The sequence below is a fragment of the Pieris napi genome, chromosome 13 (genome assembly GCF_905475465.1).
Source record: "Pieris napi chromosome 13, ilPieNapi1.2, whole genome shotgun sequence".
NCBI classification, from domain to species: domain Eukaryota; kingdom Metazoa; phylum Arthropoda; class Insecta; order Lepidoptera; family Pieridae; genus Pieris; species Pieris napi.
This window is the reverse complement of record NC_062246.1, coordinates 6,033,770-6,059,264: the sequence shown is the minus strand read 5'-3', so window position 1 is coordinate 6,059,264 and position 25,495 is coordinate 6,033,770. Positions and strand designations below refer to the sequence as shown.

Sequence of the window (25,495 nt, the reverse complement as noted above, 5' to 3'; positions counted from 1 at the left end):
GACTTTTGTATTGTAATTAATAATTAGTATTAATAGTATTCTTTCCATTGGCAGTTGTTTTTGTTAAATATCGATATTCAATAGGTTTCTAAAGTTAGAGTCATTGACGTTCGTTACTAAATTAAGAGATTAGATAAAATAGTACTACTGCAGTACCTATCTTTTTCTGAATTTATAAATCATTTGCAGAAATATGTCCTGGAACATTGGGCATATGTTTTTCCCATTTTCATTCATTTCCTCCGCCTTAGTTTTGTATGATCTAATACTTACCGAGTTAAAAACGTAAACTAGTTAAGCGTTAACATGATTAAGCTTAGTAAAATAATTTCCCTTTTTGTAATAGCTAAAATAGTTTCAAATTATTTTTTCAAAATATCTTAAGCTTCTATATAATAATATCTATTGAAATAAGTAAATATTGATAAGCTAAACACATGGTATAACTAGTTATTGATATCTATTTACATGCTTTATACACACGGTATTTCAAAACGCATATTAAAGTGCACTGTAGTAACAATGTCCAAATAACAAGAGCTAAGACGTCATTAACAAAATTTCCGGTCAAACCCAAATAATCGAGATAATATTTCGGGTCACGGAATAAACAGATTATTTTATAACAGGGTAATTTCGACCGACCGAAACCGTATACGGTCTGCATAAAAGCGTCAAACGCGTAACGGAAATAGGAAATTAGTGCGAACGGTTGGAGATATGACGGCATTTCCTTGTATGGGATGAAGAATTCTGAAAACATCAGCATAGGAATGTTCGCTGCTGGTATCACGAAGAGGCCCAACTGAAAATTAATGTTATAGTGTATAAGATTTAACATTTTAACGTTGGTGTCCTAGGTAAAGCAGTATATTAAGCCTAAAAAAATATGTCGAAAGTCGAGCCTAATCTAGGTTCTAAATTGGAACAGTTGCTTATAATCATTGTTCCGCTCCTATAATTCTATTCTGTACAGGATTATATAGTAAGTATAACAAATATTGTGCGTGTCAAATGCGATTTAAGTTTAGCAAATCCAGATTTGCTAAACTTAAAAACAGAACAGGAGAAAGTTTATAAATTTTCAAAACTGATTTTTAAACAGTATAGTATAAACAATTACAAACGATATCGTGAATATAAGTGAAAATGTCTACCTCAACATCACAAGCTGCGCCAATCACGAGGCCGAATGTTTGCGCCAATATGGTAACCAGTACGCAGATTAACCACGCAAGGCCCATACGATCGACTTCCAAGGGCTGAGACGTGAGGTACCAAGCCGGGAATACGAACACCGTTGCACATAACAACTGGAAAAGACTTCTTATATAAATCTATTTTCAACTACAATGTAAGAAATTAATATTAATTTAACATTTGAACTGTATTGTTCACGAAACTTATTTCGTTCGAAAGCAAAACAATTGTTTTTATCTAGCAAGTGCCTGAAAAAGAGATAAATGAGAGAGATACCATGGTGGAAAAGAAGGATTATAATTCAAAACGATCGACGTATTTGTCGAATACTAATGCCTTTAAAAGGTATTAGAGTATTGCTGTCACATTCGTAGGAACTTTCTGATCATAAGTATTATGGCGCCAAGCCACTTGTCAGCTGTCACTCAATGATATTATAATTTTTATTTGAATTAAAAAAAAACATGCCTGTTATGTTATCAGTAAAATTACCTGAATAGGAAAATCGACTATGATCTTAGTCGCACAGTACGTCGATAGACAATACCACTTGTTCAAATGTTCTTGTAGGATTACCGATGCTTCCACTGGAACTGTAATCACATTTTTTCATATAAACATTTGTAAATATTCGATACTTGTTAAATTTTATTTTGGCAAGAAATATTTCTCGGTTTTTTCCACTTTAAAACCGACAAACCTTAAATAGTTAAATAATATTTTGCCTCATTTATTTGTTCCTAAAGTGTGTTTTAACTACCAAACATATTACAGCTATTTGAGTTCTATAGTACGTAGGTTTTTCGGCGTCGGGACGTGACGACCCCATCTCCCACTGGTGAAATAACCTGTGACAGAGGTTATTTCATCAGCGCAATCAGTCAACCCCTTCCTAGTGGGAGTGCCATGCTGTTGCCTTCGGGTTTCAGCTAAATGGGCAGGCACGACCGGCAGTACCACTGTCTCTCAGAAAACCGGCGTGAAGTGATGCAATAAGTTCGCCTTATTGCATAAATATGAAGGTGCAGAAAAAAAAACAGAATCTACCCCGGGGGGGCTAAAACACGCGCTCGCAGTGGAGAATCCCCCTCTGGGGGTCTAGCCATATTGGTGTCGAAAAGTATTCTACATACACTACCGCTTTTGCGTAATTGTACTGTCGAAAACGCTTCGTTCGTAGCCAAGAGGCATGTCGATACATTACCGCAAAGTCGACACCGTAGATGCGAGCTGCTGTTCGTAGCACTTTATTCCGTCATATTGTCTCTGGATTAAATGTATTCCTAATGTCACTTTTATAAACAAATAAAAGTTAAAACTTAACAATACTTATTATTGTAAATTTGCAATTGGAAGCTGCAAAAGGGACATTAGAATGTCAGAAAGGTCGGACCAATTTTCAATTTAAGTGGAATTTACGGAAGGTGCAAAGTGAATATATGAATTTTAATTGCATGTTTAAATTAAATACCAATGTTTCATGTTTTCTCAGAAATTTAAGGCTACAAATAAATACAATATTTTGAAATTGCATAATCGCGATATACTTATAATAATTAGTAGTACTCATTCTTTGATATTTTTAGGATTTGACCTCACAACTAATCTGCAAAATGAAGAAGCAACATATTTTGTTACCGCTTAGAAGAAACAATAGAAATAGTACTGTGGATTGATAAATAAAGAGTGAAAATAAGATTGATTAGAAGTTGATAAAGTCCAAGGAATTAAAAAACAATAGAAAAAAAACGTAGACTAGTGTGAACACTGATATTAGAGTTTAATTTAAGCTTTAATTAGGTTTGGTGTTTGTGCTTGAACATTTTTAATGTCAATTTGAAAGCAGATTTTTATATAAGTGTAGATTTTATTAGTGATTTGCTACTAGTTGGAATTATCTCTGTTTATGTCCATCAAACAATTTCAGTTTAAGTTAGAGTCATAAAGGTTGATTGTTTATAATAAATTTATACTTTTAGAAAGTGAGAATTGAAAAGCAGCAAGTACTCAATGAAATGAAAAGAGGGATTAATCAAAATTATAAAATAGAAACTTAGTCTGGTATGAAATTATAACCCTTAATCAACCTTTGTTTCCATATTGATGCTCCAATATCTTAGATATAAATTTAAGTTTGATTCTGATTTAAAGTTAATATTTATGTCAATTAACTTTTGGTTATATCAGTAATATGCTACTAGTTTATATGTAAATGCAAATTCTGTTTAAGTAAGAAATGAATAAACATTGTATGTTATGTATTTGTCAGTTTTATTTTTGGTAATTTACCTATGTCTTTAGTAGGAAAAACCATTAAAGTGGTTAACAATATTAGTTTATTTTACAAGAATATACAGATAATGCATATATGAATGACCCGTACCTACTAATAGTTAGGAATATTAAACAAACAGGTAGCAAAATAAAAATGTTTCAGTTATGGTTATTTTTTATTAAAATAAGGCACCAAATATCTTCCTTAACATAATGCAGTCTACATAGAAAAATAAGCATATGTAACAACTTATTAAACAATACAGACATTACTACTGAACACACACAGGTGCACCAAATTCAATGCATTACTACCTAAATATAGATGTATTCATTTATATGTAGATAATTAACTAATAAATGCAAGTGTTAATTTGCAGCAATGTCAATATCTTGGTTGTGTGCTGTTATAAACAAAAAATTGTTCAATTCATAAAACCTAACGTTAGATGTTGTGATGATTTCATAAAATTACTATGATACCTACAATTACTATGAATACATCTTGGGCGATTAAAATAATAGTGATTGTTTCCTTAACACAACAATTGTAAATAATAATAGTTATTGTAAAGATATAATTCTTTCCAAAATCTACAAATGCAGTTTGTTTATAATAATATCTCATTAACATTCAAACTGCTGAACTTATTAAGATTAAATGTGGAAGAACATAGTTTCAGTTACTGTTTCCTGTTCTTGAGGTAATGTTACTTAACCAACCATTATTTCATACTCCATAGCTTCTCTTTTTCTGAAAAGAAAATATTTTAGTTAGTACTTTTATCCAATAGAAAACTGACAAACTAAACTGTAAGATCGGTCCAAGGTTTGTTCAATAGGTAACTTTAGTATTAAATCTCTTTACTTAATTTTAAACTTAAAAATATACTTAATTTGTCACTGCTGCTTATTGTCAATTAAAGGTTTTAATAACCAAACATTGTCAGTAACTCCCAGGGGACTTGAATTCAAACTTCTCATTCATTAACAATATTATAATAACTTCTCTAGTATATTAACTTAGTAAATAATTAAAGAAAATATCTGCTTACCATTACTTAGTATTGCTCACTAGATTTTATATATCCAAAGTTCATGAAGTATAAATCCACTTTAATTGATTAATTTAAATCAATATTATATCATTAGCTTCTATTATAATTACAATAAAATATATTTACAACTTCTAATTAGGTTCATTAGTGACTGCTTTCTCATCTGAAATATACAAATAAAATGTACAATCATTTTACTTTGTGATTACATAATATAAGCAATATTAAATGGTATATGTATATCTACAAATTAAAGAACAATTTCATGAACTTACATGCAATATAAATATCAATAAAAGATATCCAATATAAACAGAATTTACCTCTACTAATTTGCTGATTTTCTTGATATTTTCATATTTATCTGTGTATATTATGTTATCCTCGCATTGATTCATAGAAAAACTAAAACTCTTAACTTAAAAATATTAACTGTAGTTTAAATTATTATAATTACACGAGAACGTTAAAAAAAGACAGATAACAAATTAAAATCATTTCGTTAAAACATCCAAAATATGACCATGTTTTTAAAACGGTAGCCATTAAAGATGGCAATAGTTGTACTGAATTATTGCAAACAGCAGCTTTTGAGATCACGCTAAAACATGGCGGAAAAACACCGTTTTTTCTACACTGCCGAAACATTAATTGGCCGTTGGCTACCGAATAGCGTAAGCGTTAATGTGTGTCTTTTCGTAGCACTGTCATGGCGTCGCTTATTGTATCCCGACTCACGCCTATAAGGCCTAGGCTACCGACTGTCGACACGAGCTGTCATTTTCATACAAATTTAGTTTTCGACTTTCTACATACACTACTGTTAAGCCATCTTGGCTAGACCCCCTGGGCGTCCAACACCGGGTTGTGAGTGTCCATGGGCGGCGGTATCACTTAACATCAGGTGAGCCTCCTGCCCGTTTGCCTCCTATTACATAAAAAAAAAGGTTTAAGAATATGGAGATAAGAATTTAACGATACGTAATAAGTATTTAAAAATTCTCAATCGACTAAGTTTATAGCGTCATAGCACAAATGAATAACATATACAATTTTATGGCACTAACGGGTCTTTGCTCACGTTTTACAAAATTTCCATTTAAATTAAAAAAATACTTACATCTATGTATTGTAGGCATTGCATTGGAGAAATACAGGAAAAGAAGAAAGAAAAATAGACAGCCCGTATTTGAAACCGTTCGTCCGCCATCTTGTCCTGCACCATTGTAGAGCGCACCCAATAGAATCGCTACTAGGAAATGTGTTACTAATCGAATCTGAAATAGAAAAACCATCTCATTAAAACACAAGTCTTCCTGACAGCTACATAATTATGTTTAGTTCATGAAGAAGTTGGTTTTCCAAATAATATATTGCATAGAAAACAAAAACTATATTCTATCCAAAACTAGCGGGTCACACACAAAAACGGGCAATCGTCACGGAATTTCATGTGAAATATGCACGTAAAGAATAATTATATACCCATAAATGAAAACAAATTTAAAATTGATTAAACTGTTCCAATTTACTAGGTGGCATTGGATTGATAAGGAATGGTTTAGGAGAAAATTCAAAAAGGAGTAAAATTTAAATGAACCGAAAATTAGAATATATTAGTAGTAGGTATAAATATTTTAAAATATGATTAATATGAAATAATAAAAAATATATGCAACTTTCATACCATCCTATTATAATATATATTATATTATATTAATATATTATTACTTAAGATTAGAGAGCACTATTAATTACTTAAGAAGTCATGTGGAACATGGTGCAATGGTAGCAGCTCCTTACACTGGCAGTAATTGTAAAATTAGAAGCGTTTAATGTTTTTTATTTTTTGACGTTCATAAGTGTACATTGTGTTACCTACTTATATGAATAAAGGATCTTGACTTTGACTTTACAATAATAATATAATATTTATAATAAAAGAATTATAATAAACTCACGGAAGAGTGATTTTCTTTTCAAAATAGCAAATTAGAATTGTTTTTTGCCTATTAATTAATATAATATTTAATTTTAATTAAATAGGTATTGCATTTTAAAGCATAAACATAATAATAACTACCGTTAACCGTAGTGTATTTTTTGCAAGTGTAGAAAAAGCACGTCCTAAGAATTATGCCGCGAAAGCGTAAGTCGAATCTTTCCCAAAACTCTAATAAAGTTCGAACTGCGAAGGCTTGAACAGGCAGACAGGACAGAACAGGAGACACCCGAATAGTATCCAGCTCGACGTCAACAGAACGCTGAATATCTGGCATCTTATCGGGCTTCAGAGACCCGAACAGTCTCAGAGTGTTCAGAGGAGTTGTTCGGATTTATACCTGCAGCTGAGTTTGACGTCCTTGACGTCCGCCGTTCCACAACTGAGCGTTTTTCAAGGCAGTTTTTCCGCGCACCACCACTTTGTGGAACCAGCTGCCCACTGATGACTGAAGTATTTCCGAACCAATTCGACTTAGGGTCCTTCAAGAAAAGAGCGTACCAATTCTTAAAAGACCGGCAACGCACTCGCGAGCCCTCTGGCATTGAGAGTGTCCATGGGCGACGGTATCACTTAACATCAGGTGAGCCTCCTGCCCGTTTGCCCCCCGTTCTATAAAAAAAAAACGCTAATATAAGCTACTCGAAATATTAATCATGCGCAGACGAAGTCGCGGGCACCAGCTAGTTAGACATATATTGTCTTAATATCTTATTTGAAATCTGAACAAAACCAAAGTACAGTGCGACAATTTACACAATAGTTTCATATGTAAATGATGATAAATATTTAGATTTATATTACAATGCACATACAAAGATATAAATGTTAATAAACAGTAGAATACCTGAGTTAAATGCACATCACGTAATGCTCCAAGGTAACCTCGCCACAGCAATGCCCTCATTTGCTGGCTAAACCCAGCTAAATATCCTTTGCTCTCAAACGACGAATTCGTATTTAACAGTGCCACTGTTTCTGGTGACTTGTCTGGATAATTTATAATGATTATATTTATTTTTATTTATTTATTTATGCTTTATTACCTTACAAACATACACATAACAAAAATACAAAAAAACATGTTACAAAAGTTATAAGGCAACGGGCGGCCTTATCGCTAACAAGCGATTTCTTCCAGGCAACCCTAATGTGGAACAATAAAAAAGAAACACCTACAGAGATTATATATGATAAAATTGAACATGACAGGGGTACATTTTGATGCATTTAAAAATATTAATTAAGATAAATTTATAAATATTAATTACGTGTGTGAATTGACACATTCCTGAGTCTGTTTCATAGATATTTTGTCATAGTTATAAATTTTTTACAAATATATAGCCTTGATGTTTGTCTTCTAACAAAGGCATAAGGTAGCTGTTGTACCTCTAACGGCGTAAAATATTACGCATCGTATTTACTTAGACCAATATTATTTAGTTATATATAAAATATTTATATTAAAATAATTCTTTTATAATATCAGATAAGAAATCTATTTTATATGTATGTTTTTATATTAATCTACAGTTTAGATCGACAATATTGAAATCAATTTAAGTGTAAAATCAAATATATGTAAAATATGAATAAAACAAACCTTTGCCATTCGTTTGTTGAACACTACCTTCGGCAATTTTTTTCATCTCCAATGCATATACTTTTGCTTCCTTCTCCAAAATATCTGTGTTGCCACTATGCTCTCCACTTGCTATTTCTAGAACTGTAATAATAATTTTGTCATCAAAAACATGTTGCGTTTGACCAAAAATATTTTTATGCCGATATGTTTTAGGTTAAGACTAATTTGAAATATGACCAACGAAACATACAAACAGCCGAAGTCAAATTTCTACATGGTTAAAACTAATGACGAATAGTTTTTTTTTGATTGGACAATTCACACCAATTGACCTAGTCCCATGCTGAGCTGGTGAAGCTTGTGTTATGGGTACTAGGCAACGGATATACATACATATTATAGATAGATATACATATAAATACATATTAAACACCCAAGACCTAAGGACAACACAACAATACTCATCACATCGATGTTTGTCTCAGCTGGGGATCGAACCCAGGACCCATGGATTCGCAGTCAGGGGTACCACTAGACCAATGAGCCGTCAAATATTTAATATATATATTATAATACCGTTAAAGGTAAATATTAAATTATGTGATAAATATTTTAATTATAAAACCTTCCTTTGAGATTAACGGCTGTTTTTGTTATTATATGCTCATTAGTAAAATATATATATAGTTAGTTAGTAATATAATATATAGTTTTTGTTATTATATGTTTGTTATTAAACTTACTAAAATCGGCTAAATTATAATAATGCGGACACAGGAAACCGGCTCTATTCAAGCTGTCAGGTAGATCAGATATGGCGCCGGCATACAACGTCCTTCCAGCTGCTAAGAGGATGACATCATCACCAGATGCGAACAGCTGGGAGGAAGGCTGATGAATAACACAGGCGACTGTATGCCCACCGTTTGTTACTGCACGTAAGGATTGAGCTACCGACATTGAAGATACTGAGTCCAGACCACTGAAAATAGAAGAACCACTCTAAATACTGATGGAATATTGACAACAAATAACATACTTATTGAATGCAAGTTTAGTAGAATAAAAAATGCTTTGAAATGGCCTTTGATTTCTATATATGTTTTCTTGATCATATTTCCTTTATAGGTGTACATGACACACGTCGTAAATTTTTGGATCTAAGATATGCCGGTTTCCTCAAGTCCTCTTACATGGTAAACAAGTCTTAATTGCGAACATGGAGATAAAATCAAAAAGTCGTAATTCTGCGCTTAGCCGCTCAGAGATATGAGAGGCAAAAGTAAAACGAACTAGTGATACGTAGTCGATGTTTTATTTGATGAAAAGGCTGAAAACTTGTTTTTTTAAGCAAAGTAAAGATGACTTAAAAGAATCGCAGTGATTTTAGTTAGATAAGGTTATGTGTTATGTTTGAATATCCTTATATCTAGACGACTGCGTTCAGTATCTTCGGCAATCAAACCCAAAAATTGAATGGTATATAACCCCGTGCTTTGCTAACTTATATGGGACAGTACGTAGAACAATTTAGGAGTACCTTGTAGGTTCGTCCAATAACATTATATGTGGATTTGTAAGCAGCTCGCAAGCTATAGTTAGTCGTTTTCGCTCACCACCAGAAAGTTTGCCTGCTCTTGTATTAAAAATGTCATTGATGCCCAGTTGTTTTGTTACTGTTTCTATCTGCAAAGATTTGTAACATAGTTAAATATAGACACGAGAAAATAATATATATTTATTCGATGTTGTGTTTCCTTTATATCTCTTTCTAGAATATGAAAATTAATATTATTCTTAAGTTACTATTGACTATTATTTCTTAAGTAAGATAAAAAGTTCAAGTGGTTCGTAAATACTTAGTTTAAAAACTCTGTGTTAAACTCTGTTTGACAGAGTTTAAATTTTAAAGAGGTAAACGTCAATTGGGCGAGTTGAGAAAATTTAAAGGCACGCTATATAGCAATTGATGTTTCTTCCATCATGCGCATTTTTATTAGCCATGGAGGCTGCATATATTTTTTTAGATGTCGTAATTGATATATATTTACATCATCTAATACTAGGTTTCCAAAAATCTAATATCATTGTAATAGTTACTAGAAAGATATATAATAGTTTTAAGCTCTCAATTATTTCTCTCTCGTAATAGATATAGTATACTTACAATATAGTTCCTTTCATAACGAGTGGCGTTGGGTAGTTTTAAAGCAGCCGCGAATAAAAGGGTTTCCTTTGCCGTCAATGTACCGATGAGGGTAGCATGTTGTTGGACTAATACTATATCACTTCCTGCTCCGACGACCGTTCCGGATACACCGGTTTTCCTGTAATAAGCATCTTAATTAAACCTCTTAAGGGGTTTTAATTTAAGTAATAAACTTATATTACTTAAATTAACTTTCAAGTGCTAACGGAGGTCGCAGCGATTCTCGAATTCTTTTTTAAATAAATATCTTACATTCGGATACAATTCTTCATTACATGACTGATTTTACTGGACAATTTTTTGCTAACTATATTATAGATAAATTAGTGAGCGGATTGACTATAAATCATGTTTATCTACTACATATTAGGTAAGACATAAGACAATCTAGCTATAAAAGGGGTGTTCAGGGTATTATGGGTATGACACTATCTGCATAAATATATTCTTGAAGCCTTGTTGTATGTACAAAAAATATAAACGATTATAAAACAAATGGCTTTCACCAGTATAATATTCGAAACAGAACTAATTTAAGCGTACGACCAAACAGGCTACAGAAGATAAACCACTCATTATATGGAAATTGTATTCGTTTTTTACAACAAACTCTCAAGCGAAATTAGAGAATTACCACTAAATAAATTCAAAGCTCTCGTTATACGTAAATTAATCGAAAAAATCTTTTTATAAATTTGACGAATATTAAAATGATCTTAATCCTTGTGATTGATTTGCTCCAGTTCAAACAAATTGTAGGACTCAAAACTTAGCGATTAAAAAGAGTGGCGGAAAGTTTCTTGCCAGTTCTTATTGCCCGCTCTACGCCCTTGACTTGCGAACTGGTAATGAATGTAAATTTAGAATTAATTTAACTTCTTTTCTGACATTCATAATTGTACTTGTTTACCTATACGAATAAAGTTATTTTGACTTTGACAATGACTTTGCAGTAAAATACCAGTTTAATGATAAAAACAAATTACACATAAAAGAAATATTTTTTGCTATGGTTCATTGTGTTTGATTAGTCCTGGTTATCATATCTGTGTGACTTGGTAATAATATTATACGACACGATAATGTTTAGTAAAAAATTATAATAATCCGGTCAAATTAGACTAAAAAATTGGGGTAAGGTTACAATAATTCGCACTTGGCTGAATATTGGTAGGATTGCTCAATACACTATTATAAAGGAAATGTGAAAAGTCCTCATCGATCCGGCACGTGCAAAAAAAATTACTCCGGTTCAAAGATCACAAAAATGGGTTTTTCGCGATTTTCAGCAAAATTGTAAGTTTTATCATAAAATTAGTTCAGACAAAAATTGTAGATCAAATAATTGTCTATAAAAAATACTTTTTTCCTAAGAGCCACCGTTTTTGAGATATCACGATTCAAAAAGTTAAAAGAGTTGTAATCGTCATATTATGTATAAGTACACGTATATACATCACTGAAGCCGTTATACAAGCAAAAATATCGTTCTATCGGTCAGTGTGACTTACACATATAAAATATGAAAATTTCGGATAAAAAAAAACCCAGTCCTTTATTTTCTACGCCAGTGTAACCTTCAGCAACATCGATCTGGAGTGCTGTTGGAAAAGACTGGGGTTGGAAGTTGGTCGACAATTCATTACAGCCAGTTCAGACTTTACTTCCACCTGCACCAGAAAAACTACTAAACACCATTTTTTGCAACTGTAAAAAGGGATGTAGTGCTAAATGTGGTTGCAAAAAAAGTTGGACTGTTTTGTTCTGTAGCATGTACTAACTGTCAAGGCCGGTCATGCTCCAATGTTGAATTGCCAACAATTGAAGATTCATTTGATGTTGACGAAGAGACATGCGATGTGTCATTATTGGGACAATTTATTAACACCCAGAATGAAGAAGATAAAGAAGAAGAAGAAGAAGGAGAAGGAAGAGAAGAAGAACAAGAACAAGAGAAAGCAGAAGTTAATGATGATTTAGATTCAGATGGATAAATTTTCTTATTTTTTGTAATTTACACCCCTTTCATCATTTTCAACCCTTGTCAATATCTACAGTTATTCAATAGTTTCAAATTAAACAGAATCATAAAAGATCAGTGGAATAAGCCTACCGGGGAAACCACATTAAAAAAAAAGCGCTAAGTACACTACCTCAAAGGTGGCGTGGAAACGTGTGCATATTATGACGATTACAACCCTTTCAACTTTTTGAATCGTTATATCTCAAAAACGGTGGCTCTTAGGAAAAATGTATTTGGACATTTTTTATAGATAGTTATCTGATCTACAATTATTGTCCAACTAATTTTATGATAAAACTTACCATTTTGCTGAAAATCGCGAAAAACCCATTTTTGTGATCTTTGACCCGGAGTAATTTTTTTTGCACGTGCCGGATCGATGAGGACTTTTCACATTTCCTTTATAATAGTGTATTGAGCAATCCTGCCAATATTCAGCCAAGTGCGAATTACTGTAACCTTGGATGTCTAAATTGACCGGACTATAAAGAAATAAAAATTTGTGCATCCAATAACATCTACACAAGAATTTATTATTTTATGCAAATTATTTTGAGGTGTTTGCGATCAATCGGTTATATTTTGGTTGACATTAAGTATTTGTTTAATAATTATCTATTACTTCTAATGTACATTTTTATTTGTTTTCTTGTTAAGGTGCGAAGCCGGAACAGGCTGACACAGCTGGACATTTGTTTTTTAATAATTTGAAAAATCATTATAGCAAAGGGATAATTTAGCATCATAATGGTGAAATCTTTCCAGTAGTTCTTGAGTTTATTCGTTACAAACATATAAAAATGCAAATCTTATCGTTTTATAGATTTTCTCGGTTTAAATAGAAAGACTAGCTACCGGTTTCGCACTATCTATTGTATAAATATTATTGCAGGTTTAGTATATATATATATTACTAGCTGACCTGGCTAACTTCGTTCCGCCCTACAACCTTATAATATCGTTGTTACTTTAATTTAACTTATTTTAGGATTTCATTAATGTTAAGTATTACATTAATACAACTTTTTTGCAAATACATAAATGTTTTATTGCTTGCCATTGCGAAAGAAGAATGGCAGTTTTACACATTAGGCATCTTCTCTCTAGCGTCAATATGGCGATACTGCATGTTAAGCACTTTCTGATATCCAACATCTTTTGATCAGGATCAAAGCATGGTTATGCATCTCCTCATTCACCTCAAGATCGGAATTTCTTGAACTGATACGAATTCGACGTAAAATGATGCGTAGTTTTGTCAACAGATGGCACCATATGGTTTTTGCATTCGTAAAATTAATTAATTTATTTATTGTTATTCGATAAATTATCCGATATTTTATTGCTTATTCTGCTATTCGGGACGGAAACAAATCCAACAAATCAAAAACCATGGCAATCGGTCCAGCCGTTCTCGAGTTATAAGTGTTGTAACAAACACGACTTTCTTTTATATATATAGATATATAATAAATGTATTTATATACCTAAACCTGTCTAATGAATCATTATAAATATTTGTGAAAACTGCATTCAATTCCGTTCCGCGTTAACTCAGAAATCAGTCAAATATTTAATTTTTAAATTTGAGAGCCTTTCATTTATTTAAATGTTTTAGTAGTATTGTCTTATGTGCACTTAAAAATAGTTTTTTTTTTAAACAGGGACCCCTTCATCCTAGCCTATCAGCCACGCAATCAGGCAGATTTGTGACCGAGTGGCCAAGCAGCAGGGGAGTGTCAAAATCTCCCCTTTCTTAAAAATAGTTTTGACTTATACGTACTTCCTTCCTGCCAATATTTTGAGAAGAGATGTCTTGCCGGCTCCTGAAGGACCCAGGATGTATGTCAATCGCCCTGGTCGAATCGCACCAACTGCGCCATTGAGTATCGTTTGTTTTTGTAGATTTTTCTTAAACCATGATCTACCTTGGAAAAGCGAATTAAAGTAAGTAATATTTTAGTTATGAGCTACCGTCTGTTGTATGGCCATTTATCAGCAGTTTTTGTGAAAAGCCACAGCACAAAATATGGTTAATAATTAATATGAAACAAAGTTGTTTTAAGAAATGGATATAATAATAGTCCAAATGAAGCACTTGTAACTATGGTCATGAAATAAATTTATAAAAAAAAGAATATGGCCTTATATGTGGAAGTATCTTTCAATGGACGTTTTTACCAAGACCTACTTAATAGTATTTGTGAGTTCACATTATGCTAAATATGATAATATATTTTTAACGTTTATTTTATGTTATTTCTCACATAATAGTAAGCTTAATTTTACAATATAATACAATTATAACTGGTTCTAAGGTGACGGCCCATTCAACTGGTTTAAAAAAAATACTTGTATTACGGTTTTTTTATTATTAACTGGTTTTACGGGTTTGTAAATATTCTAAGATGTTTATAAATAGGAATAAATTGGCCTTTGCCTTGCCATTTGCAATTTCATACCACTTTCAGCGGCAACTTAAGCTGATGTCATCCATTAAAAACTCAAAAGATATCGTCCGCAAAAGTTATAATTTTTGCATATTGTATTTATGTAGATTAGGAAAAGTGTTGAACCCAACACAGATCCACCCGGAACACCGAAATATACATGTTTCGGTCGATTAGTTTTATCGCTTATATGAGATCTTTCCGTCAGATAGATAGATCATCAAATTTATTACAATACCTCGAATACGAATTGATTCCTATTTTGTCAAGAGTAAAGGGTATTGAGACAGAAACGAACGCTTTTGCGAGGAATACTCCAACACACTTCCACTCTAGGTTGTCAGTAATGTGCTACAAAGAGCACAAATACACAGTGCAAATAGCATTAGATATTTATTATTCCTTCATATAGTGATTATATGAAATGATGTTAATTTTTTCCAGTAAGTTGATTAGTCGCGTGTTTAAAGCAGTTGCAATATTTTTTATAATACATATTGAGACGATACCGTCAAGGCCAGAAGCTTTAGTATTCTTTAGAGTGTATTGGTATTAAGTCATTTAAATTTACATTATACTTAAACAATTAATTTGATTAGTATGGACGCCGAAAATTTCAAAATATGGATTTATAGAATAATAATTAAAAATTATATAATATAACTGTTATTTTGACGATTTTTTTAATCTACTACGATTACTTCTACGAGGAAATGCACTCGTTTTCGAGTTTTCGGGATAAATATTATATAATTAACAGTGGCTAGCATTTGCTCTTAAATATTTTTTTTCAATTTAAGTGAAATTAAGGTAATCCGCAATAGAATATTTCGTTTGTGTGAATACATACATATAATAAATTACTAGATTAAAGGTCTAATTAACACAATTTTATTCAAAAATTTCGATTGGATACGAAAATAATTTGCTTACGCGTCGATATGGAGACCTCATTCGGGTGTTTGGAACGCGAATAATTGATTTTAAAATCGCGTTTTATAGATTACATAAGAACAAATTTATTACAAATCCATCATTATAAAGTAATAAATATAAATACTTGTAAATACAGTACATTAGTGTCAAGGTAGTGCCATGCACATATCCTGCACCTCATAGCTAAACAAATTACAATATACAAGCTTACAAATGCATGATTCGTTACTAGCTTTTGTTTGCGGTGTTTTGATTTCTATAGCTTAAGTATGACACTATAAAAAATATGTTAGACGATCCGTTGTGTCGTAAGAATATTATAATTGCACATTAATAATTTTAATAACAAATTACCTGTTATAAAATTGATATGAAGAATTATGATTAATTTATATTATCTGAATGGTTTTATCATTATGTTGTATATCGCTATGTAATTATTATAACTACTATAGTATGTGCGCTGTATCATGGTGCGGGTGTCAGTTTCAATAACGTTTCGTTTCACTCTTGAATGTTGCCGCGATTTACAAATTGTGACTTAGTTCAGCTGTACCACATTCGTAATATGTATATTAAATCATTAATAACTGTAGTAACTTCAATTTAACCCATCAGAATCTTCTAAAAATAAAATTGAAAGAATAATTAAGCAACTGTCACCCGCACCATGCTACAGCGTACATAGTATAGTTACTATTTTACAAACCTAATCAACAAAATATATTATGCCGGGTGATATACCTCAAGATCTGGCTTGTTGGCTTTACAAATTAACCGGACAAATGCACAATCAAACGTTCATTGTTATGTTTTGCCAAAGGCACCCCACAGGTTGTTAACCTCGGCTATAAGTATTGCTGTTGACAAATAAAGAGCCAAAAGGCGGATTTTATATGAATTAATAAGAAGTATTCAAATCGATTGTAACGATAATCACGAGTTATGAATTTTATTCATGTACGCATCGCATGAGTACTTAGTGGGCATTAAATATGATTTGTAATAACAACATAAAATAACCATAATATAGAATTAAAACAAATAAGAATTAATTTAATGTTTATGTACAAGGTTAATTGAGAGGAGGGCTCAACGGGCACGTTTTACATTTATGAGAATGCGAATGATAAACGTTTGCCGCCCATGGACATGGATGTGTTGTGCGTTCGTGACGAGTTAATCGTTTCGAAGTATAGGAATACTTGACAAAACTAAATAAGTGTGTGTAAGCACGGACTTTATGAACCTTATGACAACACGTAAAATTCGAATGATAGACTTTTGAATAGAAAAATTAAGAAGCGTAGCGTTTACTCCATCACTGTAATATATTAACACACACATTCTCATTCGTATTTAATACACAAATACTGTTTATTTACAATATACTTATATTAATACAGTGTAGGTAGAGAATTATAACAAATTTAAAAAGTTTGCCTATTGTTCTAAGTTATTTCAATGCTGGCAACATTTCCTCGCTTTATTGCGATGCTTATTCGTTGAGCGAGGATAGCACCAGCCCTGCGATTCTGTAACTCACTTCACGAACTCACACAGCGGTTTTCGCATCGGCGGTCGCTCTCAAATCAGTCGTGAAGCAGTCATTTTATGATTTGGCATTCTGAAAAGGTGGGAGCTTGTACTTTATTGTTAATTAGAATGCCAAATCATAAAATGACTGCTTCACGACTGATTTGAGAGCGACCGCCGATGCGAAAACCGCTGTGTGAGTTCGTGAAGTGAGTTACAGAATCGCAGGGCAGCTCTCGAGTCAACGGTATTATCTACCAGGTGTCAACTGAAATCTTTGATTAGCGCCTTTTTACTTGAATCCCACGGCCTAAGAGTCTCTACTCTAAACGAATCAAACAATTAATAGTATTTAATTCGATTTAACATTGACTACTTTTTCTTAAAAATTGTTCTACTTAAGTATATTATTTTTGTTTTAAACATGTACCACTGTCTATTTACCCATAACACACTCCCTTGTGGTCAGGTCAGTTTTTGTCAGAACCACATTTTGTTATGAATAAATTAGTATTAATAATAATAGTAATATAATTTGGAAATATAAAATGTTGTCACGGATTAAGAATAATTAATTGCAAAAAAAATGAGATTATTAAACGCGATTTATACGTATTAATGTAATAACCATATAAATTAAGGACAGTGTTAAGTAATGTTTTTATTGCAAATGCTTACAAAAGATATAAAATTTTTGTTTAATAAAAGCAATCAAAGACATGAGATTAATGCTGTTTAATAAATCATGTTAATCTGATAGCAGACATTATTTATCAGAATACATTGTTAATATCTAAAGTACCTATATCTGTTGTTATCATCTGGATATATATTGACTAGTCGAGTAAGAAAAAACAGTATCATTCATTTAAGAAATACTTAGTCAAAAGAATATCACGTGATTATAGCTCTACTCGTACATTTTAAATTGGATTTTCCAATGCCTAAAATGTTTGTTTGTGTAGAGTTAGATTTAGATTTTACGCAAAAATATAGTTTTCAGTTAATTTTCTTAATACTCGTATTAAATATATAAAAAAGTCTAAAATTAAAAAATATTTTATTTTAAAATTAACCTGTAGTTTTAAATGACACTCACGCGAATAAAAGTCTTAAATTAACGAACAAAAACTTAAAATAATGTCAAGTAAGGATAAAATATATTTTAATTATAAATTCCTAAAGTACCTACTTAGTTTTTATAAAACCAATGTTGCCAGTAGACTGTGAAATGTGTGGTTAAATTGTAAATTTCAGGAGTATTTGTGTAGTATATTATGTAGTGTATGTATGAGCAAGCTGCACTAGATAACTAAATGTATGGGAGAATGAGTTGTAAGAAACTAACAACCCTACGGATCCCTTAGCTCTACAGATGTACCCTAAAACATAACCAGTGAAGATATAAATAAGTACGGGATGTCTTCACCAAGAGACCTAAGGTGACAGACGGAGCCCTACGGGAGGATAAAAGGTTCAAGTAGGTGGGATTACCTCTTGAAAAACTCTTCGCCACTATGAGAGAGACTAATAATATTTAAATCAGATTTATTGTTATAAAACAATATCTTAAATACTGCTTATACATAATATTATTCTTGTGAGCTGTTGGTGTATTCCGCACCTTCAGCTGTTAAAATTTAGAACAACCACGTGAGCCGTGTCAGCAGTTGGTCAATGTTTAAATAATACATATTTAAATGACTCTTGTGAACTGTCCGTGTAATGCATCTTCAGCTATTAAAGTATAGAATCGCCACGTGAGCCGTGTCAGCAGTTGGTCAATGTTTAAATGAAATCTGAACAAATGGAATGAATTCAATGATATTCTTGTTACGTAGATACAATTGTAAAATAATAATAATCTCATATCCGATCATTAATCAAAATCTATAATTATTAAGCGTAAGTCACGCGAACTCATTCTGAATTGAAAGGATCAACTGAATGTAGATCCACCTTCTTGCCTTTATAGTACAATAAAACAAGCGCAAAAAACTTCTTAGGATATATACTATATAAATTAAACGGCAAGAAAGAAAATCTTAGTTATTTAACAAAAGTTATATTTTATGGGCATGAGCAATTGGTCTATTCTTACTCTTTAGGTGTAATGAAACGCGCGTTCTGTGGTGTTGATTGAAGTTTTTTCTATAGAACATAAAACTGACAGAATACCTGATATCGCGGAACGTGAACACACTGCCTGAATGGAAAGTAAGAACCAGTTTTTGTAGGCAAGTGCAGCGTTTGCATAGCGACTTCAGCGTGCGATTTAGCCCTGAGGTCGTAGGAAGGACTTTGTATCCTCCGCATTTAAGACGCGCTCATACGACGAAGGAAGACACAAAAACTCGAGTATCAGGCACAAAGGGCTGATCACCAGCTCGCCTAATAGAAAAAAAAACGACGGGTTGCACTCCGGGAGTGCCGGCAGAAGTGAAAACTTGAATATTTGTTGTGAATTTTTGATATATTGGAATGGTTAGGGAATAATTTTGTATGAATTGCTTTAATTATCAGTATTAAAGTACTATAATTTATGTGAGTTTAACATTTATTACCCATTCCAAAAAAAGTGTACAACGCCGCTAAAGAAGTTGTCACTTCAAAAACAAATGATAACAAACCTTATAGGTTGTAGCGCCACTAGTATTTATGCTTTTAAATTGTTAAATTTGATGAATTGAGAATTATGCATTACGGGATGAACGTTGGTGATCGCCCAAATGATTCTTTATTGCGAGAGTGAATGCTACTCTTTAGAGTCGTAACATGTATATGTCACCGTAAAATTGTAAATACCGTTAGATTGTAATCTATCTCGCGAGATTATAAACTGTCGAATGATTGTGAACCTCAACGAACTGCTTACAATTTAACGTAGTATTATTCGGTAGTTATATGAAATTGTTGGGAAGTAAAATTAATCTGTAATTGACCAAAGAAGTTTGAATGATAACTAAGTTAGTGTAGTACAATCTACCGAATAATAATACGTTAAATTGTAAGCAGTTCGTTGAGGTTCACAATCTTTCGACAGTTTATAATCTCGCGAGATAGATTACAATCTAACGGTGTTTACAATTTTACGTTAACATATATACGCCTAGGAGTTAAACTTGCCACTTGCCCTTGAGGGGAAGGGCCTATTAGCCGCATAAAACGTAACAAAATAAACAAACCTGTTATATCCTTACTTAACGTTGATATTTGTAATATAGAAGTGATTACTACAATGCAATTATTCTAATTTATAGTTCTCTAAATTACTGGTTGTACACTGTACAGGCGTTATAAAGGTTATCTTACAAAGCTATTATTAGTCTTTATAACGTAAATTCTAAATCATTTACACGATTGTGCATAATACATACTTATAAAAGATCTTATATAGAAACCTATCAAAAACCGCGTCTGGTAAGACACGGCTCTCACCTTTTGTATCTTAGAATAATAGAAAATGAAAGGGGTGATGCTAGAACCCATAGTGGGTCATAACAACTATGGACAACTAGGTTATCAGCCTTCCGAGTAACACATCGGTCATTGGGTCTAACATGTTCCTCGCGATGTTTTTCATCATTATACAAGTATCAATTGCGCACATAGAAATCTTTTGCACAAGCGGAGTTCAAAGACATGACCTCAGGCGCTTGATGGCGTTTAAAATTACGTTTTAAATTTATGGAAAATCTAATGTTGTGCTGCCAACAAAGAATATTATTATATCAAGAATGTATTCGTTTGGAATAGTTGACGATGTTTGTAGAAATGATGACTGTGAGACGGAACCGGTTATAATACTTACCAGTTACCGGTACATATGAATTTCTAATGTAAATAACACTTCATTGATAGTAGTCCTGTTATTGTTTATTAATTAAATCACAGTTCTAACTTGGTTTAATAAAATATAGTTTAAAAAAACTAAAAAACACGCTTTTAAAGCACATCAAACTAAAAAGTGATATTTATTTTCCACTTTTTAGTCCTAGCAGCAATACGTGTTGTCACAATTTAATCGTATTGCTTTGTGGACTTGTGGACTGAAAAATTTCATTGTTTTTTCGAGATAAACCTATGAAATTATTATATTGTCGCTGATTCTTTATAAGTGTACAAAGTTTGAATTAAATCTGTCCGTTTAATGTGGGTCAAAATCGAGTCCGAAGGAGTCGGTTACATACATACATACAGGTGAAGCTAATATAAACCGTGTAAAAATGAGGTTATTATTAATATTGTGCTTTAAAGGAACTTATGAAATATATTTCAATAAAATCTATTAAATTCATGCATATTACCTGTTCCAACGAATGGATTGCACTAATACTATCCGAGATCAATGCCAACACCCAATGGAAAGGAGCATGGTGGGAATAAAAAAAGCTGTTAGATGGAGAAATCAGGATCTTAGAGACTATACAAGAGTAAGTGACATTGCAATTAATATTAAGAAGCTGAAGCGGAACTGGACTGGACAAGTTCTAAGAAGAAGAATGAAAGGTCCATTAATTTGACAGAATGGTGTCCACATTACGGAATGCGTGGTAGGACAATGCGAGGACTGCCACATAAGGCGCATTGAAAGCGAATGGAAAAGAGAGTCCTAAGCCACTTCGCAAGCGCATGAGGAGGTTGTGCTGGATATTATAACATTAGAACAAGAATAAATATTGTATTTACTTTATGTTAATTTCCTAATATTATATTAATTTATAAAGTCAAAAGTACAATAGTAATGATTGTGATAAGAGTAACAAAGGTCACATCTATTATCTCAACCTACAAGCGGACCTCAATTTTTATCAAAAAGATAATTTTTTCAACTATTTTTAAATGAATTAACTTATGTAATATAATATTTAATTATAAAGCCGCTAATATAATCTGACGTAATTAATACGACAGGTTGAATTAATGGGTCAAGAGGTTGATAGTATCATAAAATAAACTGCAAACAATAAGTTTAGAATATGATATAATTTTTATATGTATTATACAATTAAACAATATTTACAATTTTCTTAACAAATAAATTATGAAAAAATATAAAAAAATAATTAATTATGTTTTTAAATTATTATTGGTTATTATTTTAATTATTACTTTGTAGGTTAAGAATATTGTAAAAATAAGTTATAAATTGTATTATGTTATTTGTGGTAAATTGGCTCTGAGGCCAGTCTTAAACATTTATATGTTGAGTTAACATCTAATATAATATATTGTTAGGAATTGGGCCTGTATCCTTCTATGAAAATTAACCAATGTTTCCGACTCATGCATGTCGTATGTAATACAACTACATTGAAAACTATTAAATTATAGTTTTAATCAGAATATTATTATAATTATACCTATTATAAATCTTATATAGGTATAATTATAATATATATCTATATAAGACTAAACTTCTGTTGGATATCCTAACGAACTTTGTATTGTATTTAATATTCAAAAAATATTTCATATGATAAAAACTATGTATATCACTGACACCAATACAAATCCAGTGCAACAACTTTCACTAACTTTTATAAAGCCTTTGTTAGTATCGGTATAAAATACATACCTTTAATTTCATAGGAAATGTCCGTAAAAGCAGTAACATTATTCAATGCTTTAAATTGATTAACGATGATTTCTGTACTCATTATTTTACACACACGTGTGAGTTACGCGTCAATTGTCGTTTAACTAAAACGCGTTGAAGTTGTAAACACAAACAACAGATTAACTACAATGTTCTTATATATTTATTTAATATTAAAGTTGGAATTCGAAATGCATCGAGCTCCCTTCACTACCGATTGCGGAATGGCAACTTGCACATGAAGCAGAGAGTATTTTTTATTGAAAACGTAGTAAATGTTGGTGGGATGGTGTTTGTTCAGAACCATTTTATGGGACAGGAGCCCAATGACCAAGCGGGTCACTTGAAGTTCTAACTTCTACCCATGGGCAGCTTCGACACCGGGAAGTTTACTGGTGTGTTGCTCGCCTTGAAGGATATAGTAGTCACCCTTTCTACCAGCGTTTATCCTAAAAATTCTTGATTTATGATCTTATTTTCTCTAGTAGTAAAATCGTAACTTATACTTTCTACGAACATTTTAAGTAGTCTTATATAAGACATAATCGGATATTAGCGATAAAAATATTTTCCGCATAAGAGGAAAACGTAAACTTGGATAAACTTAACAACTAAATTCAAAAGATTGGTGAAGTTTCTTGCTACTTTTTGCCCGGTCGACGCCCTGGATTTGGGAACTGGTAGTATTTGAATATCTAATATTGGCTACGACAGACATGTATGTCTTCCTAAATTGCAATAGAAAACAATGTAGAGCGCTGCTTTTATTATATTTCATTGATTTTCTTGACGTAATTAATTAAATGTAATCAGTAAACCTAGATCACACTTTATATAAGGGTTAAAGGTTTTTTTAAATAATTATATAGACCTAAAAATAAATAGTCTATAAGTAGATAATTATATTTTGACTTTTGTCAGCCAAAACCAACGTTACAACTTGAAACATTTTTTAAAAACATTTCCATAAATGTTGGTGCTAAATGACAAGGTCATTTTTATCTGATACACAAAGGTGGTTTTTTAGTCATATTGGATTACCTAGTAAACTGGTTCAGAAGTGTAAAAATTACAGAAAAAGCTTCGACTTTTAAGATGCTTTCTATTTATAGAATGATTTTTATGCACAAACTATAAGCATAAAGTGAACTAAATGATAAAATACCTCAATTAATGGACTTTGGAACCTAATTTCTAAGTTAATAGAAATTAAGCATTGCAAATATAATGAATATATAACATCGGTAATTAGCATTTGCCAACATTTTTAGAGGACAAGTGAAAATTTGATTTTATTATTATTAGTCACGATTAGGAAATAGATTTTTTCTGTTATCGAGTACCGTTATAATATAAATATTTATAAGCAAAATAATAAATCCTACGTATACAGAATAAATTACAAAACAACTGCCGAAACAAGTATCTATGGAATTTTTTGGTAATACTCTAAAAATACTCACCCAAACGGGGTTTAATCTCGTACACAATATCCGAAAACGCCATATATTGTCCATCATCCAGGCATATAGAGTCTCGCCCTATTTCCAAGTCCATTTTCGAACTGACGCAACAAACGGAAGCTTTAATTCTGTACAATCGTCAAGATGCGCAGAATTGAATGATTATACGTGCTTTGAGCTACTCAAAAGAGTATGTAATATTGTGCATATCTTTTAATATCTGATAACATTAATTATTCAAATCCGATAGCTGATTACTTAGTGGATTTACATTCATAAATCATATGACCTATGGACTATTAATTAGTAGATAGTTTCTCGATTTAATTCCCGGCGGAATAATAAGTGTTCGGGTTGCGGTGTCAATGGCTAATCACCTTTTTGTCATAAAAATTTCTGTATTCGTTGGATTTATCTACCTTTTAAGTATTTCATAATAAGACTAAAGTAACTAATTAATTTTCTATGCAAAATATCGGCAGGCTTAGGTACCGGATAACTTCAATAGCGACTTCGAATCCATTATTTTGGTTTCAAGTAATTCCAGCTTTGCTACAGCGCTATACGTTATCAAAAGAATTTCATTGATTTGGATCAAAACTCGGGATTGCTATTGCATGTAAACATTGCTTGTTTGGCGATTGGACTTAATTAAAAATTTCACCTTTTTAAAAATATTTAGCAATTTGTTAAAAGCATTTTCTAACTTTCTCTTTATATCAGAGCGATAAGTCTGGGTTTCGCACAGTTGAATATTTATTTTATTTAAATATTTTTAAAATATACAACTTTCAAATTCGGTCCAGTATTCTTTATAATATTAGTATAGTTTTCGGTAATTATGATGTCGTGACTTCAGATGTGACCTCCTTACAAACTATGTCGTATCAAAACAATCATACTAATATTAGAAAAGCGAAAGTTTGTAAGTATGGATGGATGTTTCTTAGTCTTCACGTAAAAACTACTGAATGGATTTTAATGAAACTTTATAATAATATAGCTTATACATCAGAATAAGACATACATAGGGTACAGTTTATAAAGATATGAATTGTCCAAAATATCAAGTAAGTAGGAAAATATCTACTATCTGCGAGATATTCTGGCGTGCGCTGCCAAAACCGCTAGAGTCACACATATGTAATGTATGATGG

At 31.8% G+C, this 25,495-nt stretch overlaps 1 protein-coding gene and 2 long non-coding RNA genes across 7 annotated transcripts; 1 reads left to right on the top strand and 2 right to left on the bottom strand.

The window, feature by feature from the left end:
- Window positions 1–374: 374 nt before the first annotated feature.
- On the bottom strand, window positions 375–24,454 carry LOC125055160 (ATP-binding cassette subfamily G member 4-like). Of its 2 annotated transcripts, none has more exons than XM_047657435.1 (11): window positions 24,339–24,454; window positions 14,138–14,282; window positions 10,290–10,449; window positions 9,663–9,808; window positions 8,866–9,104; window positions 8,141–8,263; window positions 7,382–7,524; window positions 5,653–5,809; window positions 1,693–1,793; window positions 1,158–1,313; window positions 375–805 (listed from the first exon to the last, which is right to left on the bottom strand). In XM_047657435.1, exons 1-11 carry the CDS (start codon window positions 24,430–24,432, stop codon window positions 461–463), a joined length of 1,809 nt encoding a protein of 602 aa, XP_047513391.1. In that variant the 5' UTR covers window positions 24,433–24,454; the 3' UTR covers window positions 375–460. The 2 variants fall into 2 exon arrangements, with proteins under 2 accessions (XP_047513391.1, XP_047513392.1); XM_047657436.1 differs by lacking the exon at window positions 24,339–24,454 and adding an exon at window positions 22,855–23,114.
- On the top strand, window positions 2,295–3,461 carry LOC125055162. Of its 2 annotated transcripts, none has more exons than XR_007117826.1 (2): window positions 2,295–2,624; window positions 2,787–3,461. It is a non-coding gene; the product is annotated as an uncharacterized LOC125055162 (long non-coding RNA). The 2 variants fall into 2 exon arrangements; XR_007117827.1 differs by having other exon boundaries at window positions 2,295–2,631.
- Window positions 3,638–5,381, bottom strand: LOC125055161. 3 transcript variants are annotated; one of them, XR_007117825.1, is made up of 3 exons: window positions 4,808–5,381; window positions 4,530–4,695; window positions 3,638–4,228 (listed from the first exon to the last, which is right to left on the bottom strand). It is a non-coding gene; the product is annotated as an uncharacterized LOC125055161 (long non-coding RNA). The 3 variants fall into 3 exon arrangements; XR_007117824.1 differs by having other exon boundaries at window positions 4,856–4,935; XR_007117823.1 differs by having other exon boundaries at window positions 4,530–5,381.
- Window positions 24,455–25,495: the final 1,041 nt, after the last annotated feature.